General features: G+C 51.4%; 1 protein-coding gene across 1 annotated transcript; it reads left to right on the top strand.

Annotated features, from left to right (window-relative positions):
* The first annotated feature begins 464 nt into the window (after positions 1-464).
* Positions 465-5711, top strand: LOC143219898 (uncharacterized). Its single transcript, XM_076445705.1, has one exon. The coding sequence runs from the start codon at positions 465-467 to the stop codon at positions 5709-5711; it is 5247 nt and encodes a 1748-aa protein (XP_076301820.1).
* The last annotated feature ends 4750 nt before the right edge of the window (positions 5712-10461 follow it).

Raw genomic sequence — 10461 nt, 5'->3', positions numbered from 1 at the left:
GCTCGCCGTCGTGACCCGTAAACTACCTCGATTCGAATCCCGAAACAATCGACTCTGCGATCGATCCGCCAATCGCGGACCACCGCGTTCGTCGACTTGGGCCTATTCGGGAACCCCCTCGGCGAAGCGGGGTCACTCTCTTTGTTCATCGCGCTCCGAGAACACACTCTGGTTTAAAACTCATTGTAACACCGGCTTTTCTGGAATTCACGCGTGTCAGAGCCGTGCGCGCTCCACTTCTTTCATAAATAAATCAACGTTCGTCATTGATCTCCATCACATCGTCCACCGCGAGTCTTCTTTAATCCTTGTGTCGTGACCGTTACCTTTCCTCGCGCGTCCAAACCTGGGCGATCCCGGCACTCAGGCTTTCCGACCGTCGGTCGAAGTCGAAACATTGGTCCTTCGAGCCGGATCGCGAGAAAGTGTACGGTGCCACATCGAGAACGGAACTATCCACTATCATGGCGGGGGTAGAGGCAATCGAAAGCCAACTCCAAACGAAGCGAGCCATCGAACGCAGTCTTCTCAATCTGAGGAAGCTGGGGAAGGAGAAATGGACCAAGGCCACACTGCGTACGAGAATCGCCCACCTGCAGGACCACTGGCAGAAATTCAACACCGGAAACGACCGAGTCTGCTCCATCATCCCTCCCGCGGACCAGACCAAGATCCCGTACTTCTCCGAGAATCAGTTCGAGGAAACGGAGGAAACATACTTGGAGACCCTGGCGTTCATGACGTCTCAGCTCGACGATTTGACCAGCGTCCCCGTAAGTCACCCTTCAAATCCTTGCGACGGGCAAGTGCTTCCGCCTGTACCAGCCGATCAGCTTCCGCGTTTAAACTTGCCAGAATTCGATGGCCGATACGCGACGTGGGAATCGTTTCGCGACCGTTTCACCGCCCTCATTATAAAAAACCCATCGCTCCACGACGTATCGCGCCTCCATTATCTGACGTCGTCCATCACGGGTCGCGCTCTCGAATGTATCGAAAATATTCCCATTACCGAGGATAATTTCACAGTTGCCTGGACTGCTCTTATGAAGCGTTATCAAAATCCGCGACGTCTCATCAACGCACACCTTCAATCATTGTTCGACCTGCCCGCGCTTTCTCACGAGTCGGCGGCCGACTTACAAAGACTTCGCGATCGCGTCTGCGTCATCACCGCGTCGCTGAAAAATCTAGGAAGGAAACCGGAAGATCTCTGGAACGATATACTGGTCCATCTGGTATCCCAGAAGCTGGACACGTCGTCGCGAAAAGCCTGGAAACTAAAAATCAGCGACGACGTTGCACCGCCGCCCTTCGAGCTGCTGTCGAATTTTGTTGATTCTCGCGTTCGTGGGCTCGAAGAATTTTCCGAAAGCGAGTCCGTTACCGCCGCTGTGTGCCCCGTCGCGACGATGCAACCAGCCGCCGGTCCTTCCCGCGTGCATGCCGTCACAACATATCAGACGTCGACGAAAACGTTTCCGCCATGCCCAGTGTGTCGAGCATCTCATAATTTAAGCGCATGCCCGCAGTTTACATCGCGGAACCCGCACGGTCGGCGCGAACTTATCAGTAAACTCAATCGTTGTTTCAACTGTCTGAGCAACGCGCATACCACTTTGGACTGTTCAAGCAAATATTCGTGTCGCGTATGTCACCGACGACACCATTCTCTCCTACACGAAGACGTAGCACCGCCACCATCCGGAAACTCAGCGCCCGTGTCAGCCAGTTCCGAGGTGAGCGCTCACCTCGCGTCTACCCGCGAAGAGCCGAGCTCCGCGGTCCTATTAGCCACGGCCCTTGTAAAATTAAGCGTCTCCTCCGGTCGTTGCGTGACCGTCCGAGCCCTGATCGACCAAGGCTCCGAAACAAGTTTCGTCACCGAAGCGATGGTGCATATTCTGCGAGCAAAGCGCACCCGCGTCAATACTTCGATTTCAGCAGTCGGCGGCGTCCACGCCGGGAGCGTGCGTCACGCTGTGCACCTCCAGGTAGCCCACCGCTCGCGCGCGACTCCCGCGATGTCAACCGTCGCCCTCGTGCTCCCTGCGCTTTCAACGTACGCGCCGAAACGCATCCGTGACTCGCGAGTTCTAGCGCACCTTGCGGATTTGGAATGGGCCGACCCCGATCCGTCAAACCGATCCGCAATTCACCTGATTCTTGGCGCGGACGTTTACCCCAGCATCGTTCTCGATGGGGTGCGGAAATGTCGCAGCGGATCGCCAGTAGCGCAGGAAACCATCTTCGGGTGGGTCATTTCCGGACCCACAGCATGTCAGTCCGGCGAATCGGATACAGTCCATGCTGCCCGTAGCGACTTCCGCGAGTTCTCAAGAATATCTATGCACCATTGCACTCAAGACGACCCTCTCGCTCACGACCTCAAACGATTTTGGGAACTCGAAGAGGTTCCCCGTCGCTCCTTTCTCACCCCGGACGAGGAACAGTGCGAGTCGCACTTCCGCGCAAACACCACTCGTACCGCCGACGGTCAGTACGTGGTCCGTCTTCCGTTCCGTGCCGGCCCCCCAATAAACATCGGGCAGTCGCGCCCGTTAGCGGACCAAATTCATCGCTCGCTGCAGCGAAAGTTCCGCCTGAACTCTTCGCTCGCTTCGGAATATCGAGCGTTCCTCCACGAGTACGAAGAGCTCGGCCACATGCGACGCGCGCTCTCCTCCTCTACATCTCCGACGCAAGCGGTGTACATGCCCCATCACCCCGTGTTCCGAGAAGGCAGCGCGACGACACATCTCCGCGTCGTATTCAACGCGTCCAGCGTCACCTCAAACGGAACCTCTCTTAATGACCATCTACTCTCCGGTCCCAAGCTGCAGTCCGATCTGCCCTCCGTTCTGCTTCGATGGCGGAAATTTCGATACGTGTATACCGCCGATATCGCGAAAATGTATCGCCAGATCCTCGTCAATGACCGCGACCTCGACTATCAGAGGATCATTTGGCAAAATTCACCCGGCGACGAGCCCGCTCCCTTTCAGCTCCTGACTGTCACTTACGGAATGACCTGCGCCCCGTTCCTAGCCCTTCGAGTACTGCAGCAACTTCTCGAGGACGAAGGCTCTCGCTTTCCCCTCGCGCGTCCCATCCTACGGTCGAACATTTACGTAGATGACGTGCTATTCGGCGGCGATGACATCCCTTCTCTACGCCGGTCCCGCGATCAACTAAACGGCCTGCTGCACTGCGGGCATTTCAAACTCCGGAAATGGGCTAGCAACCATTCCGAACTTCTCACCGACATGGATCCGTCGGATCACGGCCTAGCGTGCTCAAAATTCCTCACGCCCGATGATGAGGTTAAAATCCTCGGAGTCAGTTGGAATCCGTCTCGCGACGCCTTCCAATTTCAAGTCTCGCTTTCCAACACGCTTCCCTCAACGAAACGGACAATTTTATCGACAATTGCCAAATTGTACGATCCGTTGGGGTGGGTCACCCCTGCCATTATCTCCGCCAAGGTTATCATTCAGGACCTGTGGCGCCTCCGAATCGCATGGGACGATCCGATCTCCGGCCCTGCACTCGATCGCTGGACCGCGATTTACACTCGCCTTCTGTCACTAGCAGAGGTTCAAATTCCACGGTGGACCGGCCACTCTCACTCTAACGGTCACCTCGAGCTTCACGGCTTCGCGGACGCTTCCAACATTGCATACGCCGCTGTCATCTATGCTCGCTGCATTTCTCCGACAGGTCAGATCACCGTGTCACTGCTAGCAGGCAAATCCAAGGTCGCGCCCCTCACACCTGTGACAATCCCGCGGCTTGAGCTACAGGGCGCCGAGCTTCTGTCCCGTCTCATGGCGTTCGTTCTGTCCGCTTTCGAAAACGCCACCGTTAAGTGTTTCTGTTGGACCGACTCGACTGTCGTCCTAGCATGGCTCAGATCGCACCCGTCCAAGTGGAAACCGTATGTTGCCAACCGCGTCGCGAACATTCAGACTCGACTTCCGAATGCAAGTTGGCAGCATGTGCCTACTGCAGAAAACCCCGCCGATTGCGCTTCCCGCGGGCTCCTCAGCGACGATCTCCTTCGACATGAATTGTGGTGGCACGGTCCCGAGTGGCTCGGACTCGATGCTTCCGCGTGGCCGGCTCAGGCGCCCCTTCCGGAAGGCTACGACCTGCCGGAAGTCAAACTGTCGTTCCACAGCGCGGCCACCCCTTCAATCGAGTGGGATTTGGCCTCCCGATTTTCAAAATGGCCCAAACTCCTACGAGTCACGGCCTATATTATAAGATTCAGCCGTCTCTGCCGCCGCAACATCTCCGACACTCCTAGTCGACCTTCCGGACAGGCTCTCTCGACCTCAGACGTCTCTCTAGCTCGAATCTTTTGGATTAAGCACCTTCAATCCGCGGAATTCCCCGAAGAACTCCACGCGCTCCAGCAAGCCCAAAGTCTGTCGCCAAAGAGCCCGCTACTCTCGCTCAATCCGTTCCTCGATGCTGACGGCATTCTTCGCGTCGGAGGCCGATTGCGTCACGCCGCTCTCCCACACAGAGTGAGGCATCCAATTCTGCTTGCACCTCATCCCATCGTGCGCCTCCTCGTCGAGCAGGTCCACACTCAAACGTTGCACGGCGGCGTGCAACTAACCCTACACACCCTCCGCCAGAACTATTGGCTCCTCCGCGCCCGAAGCATGGTGAAGTCCATTATACACTCGTGCGTTACATGCGTTCGAGAAAGAGCTGCGGTCCCCGAGCAAATCATGGGAAATTTACCCGACGCCCGCGTATCCCCGCCAGCCCGCTGTTTTGCGCACTGCGGGGTGGATTACGCCGGACCCTTCCACATTCGTGCCTCGGCCGGTCGCGGTATCACCTCGCGAAAAGCCTACATCGCCCTTTTCATTTGCATGGCCACGAGGGCGATTCATCTGGAACTAGCCGTCGATTACTCCACTCCGGCATTCCTAAACGCATACCTTCGGTTCTGCTCTCGACGGGGTCTACCGGAGGCCGTCTATTCAGACAACGGCACTAATTTCGTAGGCGGCTGCCGAGAACTCTCAGCAGCCTATCGCGCCGCCATAAGAAACCCAAATTTTTTAAATAAAACAGCGTCCGATGGCACGACGTGGCATTTCATCCCCCCTTCGGCGCCGCATTTCGGAGGCCTATGGGAGGCGGGGGTTAAAAGTGTGAAACATCACCTTCGCCGCGTTCTCGGCGATCGCATGTTAACTTTCGAGGAGTTCACGACACTCCTCTGCGCGATCGAAGCCTGCTTGAACTCCCGCCCCCTTGCTCCGATCTCCGATACCCTCGACGAGTACGAAACCCTCACCCCCGGGCATTTTTTGGTAGGCTCCTCGCTCACGGTACCGCCTCAGCCTTCATACCTTGACCTCTGCGAAAACCGCCTTTCCCGCTGGCAGCTAGTTCGCCACGCAGCGGAACGTTTCTGGAGGTTATGGCAGGATGATTATATCAATACCCTCCAACAGCGAAGCAAGTGGCGAAAACCGTACCCTCCAATCTCCACGGGGCAACTAGTCCTAATTCGGAATCCCACACTCCCTCCGTGTAAGTGGGAGCTCGGTCGCGTAACTCAATTGCATTCCGGCGACGACGGTCACACCCGAGTAGTCACCGTCAAAACGGCAACGGCGACATTCAAGCGCCCGTTGGTAAAATTATGTCTTTTACCCGTTCAACGCGCAGCATCTGCGACGTAAGTCCAGCTCCGTTCGGCTGCGGTCGGGCGCGTTCATTCCCAGCGTCATTTCCCTCGCACCCCCCTCGCGAATCAGTCGGATGACGCCGCCGACCGGTAACCCTGCGTTTCTCGTGCGACCCGATGCGTTCCGTCATGGCGGGCGGCGTTCGCGCACGTTACTCCGCGACCAACCGAGCGACCAGCGTAATTTGTTAATTCATCCATTATTGTACCTCCAACCAAGCGATCACGGCGACACCGAGTTGCCTCTCATGCGTGCGTTCTGGGTTTAGCGTTACCGGGCATTGTAAAACGCACTCCCACTATCGTTTACGTTTTTCCTTTTTTTGATACGTTGCGTTTCGAAACTGTGTTTCGAGGCGGGCGGTATGTTCGGGATTCGAATCGAGAGGTTTACCGGTCGATTGAGACACGCCGGGTTTTTCTACCAATTTCAAGAACACACGCCGCGTGTTATTATTTTCGACACCGCGTTCTCAACGGCTCGCCGTCGTGACCCGTAAACTACCTCGATTCGAATCCCGAAACAATCGACTCTGCGATCGATCCGCCAATCGCGGACCACCGCGTTCGTCGACTTGGGCCTATTCGGGAACCCCCTCGGCGAAGCGGGGTCACTCTCTTTGTTCATCGCGCTCCGAGAACACACTCTGGTTTAAAACTCATTGTAACACCGGCTTTTCTGGAATTCACGCGTGTCAGAGCCGTGCGCGCTCCACTTCTTTCATAAATAAATCAACGTTCGTCATTGATCTCCATCACATCGTCCACCGCGAGTCTTCTTTAATCCTTGTGTCGTGACCGTTACCTTTCCTCGCGCGTCCAAACCTGGGCGATCCCGGCACTCAGGCTTTCCGACCGTCGGTCGAAGTCGAAACATTATGCATTATGCATTATGCGTTATGCGTTATGCGTTATGCGTTATGCGTTATGCGTTATGCGTTATGCGTTATGCGTTATGCGTTATGCGTTATGCGTTATGCGTTATGCGTTATGCGTTATGCGTTATGCGTTATGCGTTATGCGTTATGCGTTATGCGTTATGCGTTATGCGTTATGCGTTATGCGTTATGCGTTATGCGTTATCCATTATGCGTTATGCGTTATGCGTTATGCGTTACGCGTTATACGTTATGCGTTATGCGTGATGCGTTATGCGTTATGCGTTATGCGTTATGGGCTATGCGTTAAGCGTTATGCGTTATGCGTTATGCGTTATGCGTTATGCGTTATGCGTTAAGCGTTATGCGTTATGCGTTATGCGTTATGCGTTATGCATTATGCGTTATGCGTTATGCGTTATGCGTTATGCGTTATGCGTTATGCGTTATGCGTTATGCGTTATGCGTTATGCGTTATGCGTTATGCGTTATGCGTTATGCGTTATGCGTTATGCGTTATGCGTTATGCGTTATGCGTTATGCGTTATGCGTTATGCGTTATGGGCTATGCGTTAAGCGTTATGCATTATGCATTATGCGTTATGCGTTATGCGTTATGCGTTATGCGTTATGCGTTATGCGTTATGCGTTATGCGTTAAGCGTTATGCGTTATGCTTTATGCGTTATGCGTTATGCGTTATGTGTTATGCGTTATGCGTTATGCGGTATGCGTTATGCGTTATGCGTTATGCGTTCTGCGTTATGCGTTATGCGTTATGCGTTATGCGTTATGCGTTATGCGTTATGCGTTATGCGTTATGCGTTATGCGTTATGCGTTATGCGTTATGCGTTATGCGTTATGCGTTATGCGTTATGCGTTATGCGTTATGCGTTATGCGTTATGCGTTATGCGTTATGCGTTATGCGTTATGCGTTATGCGTTATGCGTTATGCGTTATGCGTTATGCGTTATGCGTTATGCGTTATCCGTTATGCGTTATGCGTTATGCGTTATGCGTTATGCGTTACGCGTTATGCGTTATGCGTTATGCGTTATGCGTTATGCGTTATGCGTTATGCGTTATGCGTTATGCGTTATGCGTTATGCGTTATGCGTTATGCGTTATGCGTTATGCGTTATGCGTTATGCGTTATGCGTCATGCGTTATGCGTTATGCGTGATGCGTCATGCGTTATGCGTTATGCGTTATGCGTTATGCGTTATGCGTTATGCGTCATGCGTTATGCGTTATGCGTTATGCGTTATGTGTTATGCGTTATGCGTTATGCGTTATCCGTTATGCGTTATGCGTTATGCGTTATGCGTTAAGCGTTATGCGTTATGCGTTATGCGATATGTGTTATGCGATATGCGTTATGCGTTATGCGTTATGCGTTATGCGTTATGCGTTATGCGTTATGCGTTATGCGTTATGCGTTATGCGTTATGCGTTATGCGTTATGCGTTATGCGTTATGCGTTATGCGTTATGCGTTATGCGTTATGCGTTATGCGTTATGCATTATGCGTTATGCGTTATGCGTTATGCGTTATGCGTTATGCGTTATGCGTTATGCGTTATGCGTTATGCGTTATGCGTTATGCGTTATGCGTTATGCGTTATGCGTTATGCGTTATGCGTTATGCGTTATGCGTTATGCGTTATGCGTTATGCGTTATGCGTTATGCGTTATGCGTTATGCGTTATGCGTTAGGCGTTATGCGTTACGCGTTATGCGTTACGCGTTATGCGTTATTCGTTATGCGTTATGCGTTACGCGTTATACGTTATGCGTTATGCGTGATGCGTTATGCGTTATGCGTTATGCGTTATGGGCTATGCGTTAAGCGTTATGCGTTATGCATTATGTGTTATGCGTTATGCGTTATGCGTTATGCGTTAAGCGTTATGCGTTATGCGTTATGCGTTATGCGTTATGCGTTATGCGTTATGCGTCATGCGTTATGCGTTATGCGTCATGCGTTATGCGTTATGCGTTATGCGTTATGCGTTATGCGTTATGCGTTATGCGTTATGCGTTATGCGTTATGCGTTATGCGTTATGCGTTATGCGTTATGCGTTATGCGTTATGCGTTATGCGTTATGCGTTATGCGTTATGCGTTATGCGTTATGCGTTATGCGTTATGCGTTATGCGTTATGCGTTATGCGTTATGCGTTATGCGTTATGCGTTATGCGTTATGCGTTATGCGTTATGCGTTATGCGTTATGCGTTATGCGTTATGCGTTATGCGTTATGCGTTACGCGTTATGCGTTATTCGTTATGCGTTATGCGTTACGCGTTATACGTTATGCGTTATGCGTGATGCGTTATGCGTTATGCGTTATGCGTTATGCGTTATGGGCTATGCGTTAAGCGTTATGCGTTATGCATTATGTGTTATGCGTTATGCGTTATGCGTTATGCGTTAAGCGTTATGCGTTATGCGTTATGCGTTATGCGTTATGCGTTATGCGTTATGCGTCATGCGTTATGCGTTATGCGTCATGCGTTATGCGTTATGCGTTATGCGTTATGCGTTATGCGTTATGCGTTATGCGTTATGCGTTATGCGTTATGCGTTATGCGTTATGCGTTATGCGTTATGCGTTATGCGTTATGCGTTATGCGTTATGCGTTATGCGTTATGCGTTATGCGTTATGCGTTATGCGTTATGCGTTATGCGTTATGCGTTATGCGTTATGCGTTATGCGTTATGCGTTATGCGTTATGCGTTATGCGTTATGCGTTATGCGTTATGCGTTATGCGTTATGCGTTATGCGTTATGCGTTATGCGTTATGCGTTATGCGTTATGCGTTATGCGTTATGCGTTATGCGTTATGCGTTATGCGTTATGCGTTATGCGTTATGCGTTATGCGTTATGCGTTATGCGTTATGCGTTATGCGTTATGGGCTATGCGTTAAGCGTTATGCATTATGCATTATGCGTTATGCGTTATGCGTTATGCGTTATGCGTTATGCGTTATGCGTTATGCGTTAAGCGTTATGCGTTATGCTTTATGCGTTATGCGTTATGCGTTATGTGTTATGCGTTATGCGTTATGCGTTATGCGTTATCCGTTATGCGTTATGCGTTATGCGTTATGCGTTATGCGTTAAGCGTTATGCGTTATGCGTTATGCGATATGTGTTATGCGATATGCGTTATGCGTTATGCGTTATGCGTTCTGCGTTATGCGTTATGCGTTATGCGTTATGCGTTATGCGTTATGCGTTATGCGTTATGCGTTATGCGTTATGCGTTATGCGTTATGCGTTATGCGTTATGCGTTATGCGTTATGCGTTATGCGTTATGCGTTATGCGTTATGCGTTATGCGTTAGGCGTTATGCGTTACGCGTTATGCGTTACGCGTTATGCGTTATTCGTTATGCGTTATGCGTTACGCGTTATACGTTATGCGTTATGCGTGATGCGTTATGCGTTATGCGTTATGCGTTATGCGTTATGCGTTATGCGTTATGCGTTATGCGTTATGCGTTATGCGTTATGCGTTATGCGTTATGCGTTATGCGTTATGCGTTATGCGTTATGCGTTATGCGTTATGCGTTATGCGTTATGCGTTATGCGTTATGCGTTATGCGTTATGCGTTATGCGTTATGCGTTATGCGTTATGCGTTATGCGTTATGCGTTATGCGTTATGCGTTATGCGTTATGCGTTATGCGTTATGCGTTATGCGTTATGCGTTATGCGTTATGCGTTATGCGTTATGCGTCATGCGTTATGCGTTATGCGTGATGCGTCATGCGTTATGCGTTATGCGTTATGCGTTATGCGTTATGCGTTATGCGTCATGCGTTATGCGTTATGCGTTATGCGTTATGCGTTATG

Source organism: Lasioglossum baleicum, unplaced genomic scaffold (genome assembly GCF_051020765.1).
Source record: "Lasioglossum baleicum unplaced genomic scaffold, iyLasBale1 scaffold0091, whole genome shotgun sequence".
NCBI lineage: Eukaryota > Metazoa > Arthropoda > Insecta > Hymenoptera > Halictidae > Lasioglossum > Lasioglossum baleicum.
Note: the sequence above shows the minus strand (reverse complement) of the source record. Positions and strands in the feature narration are given on the sequence as shown.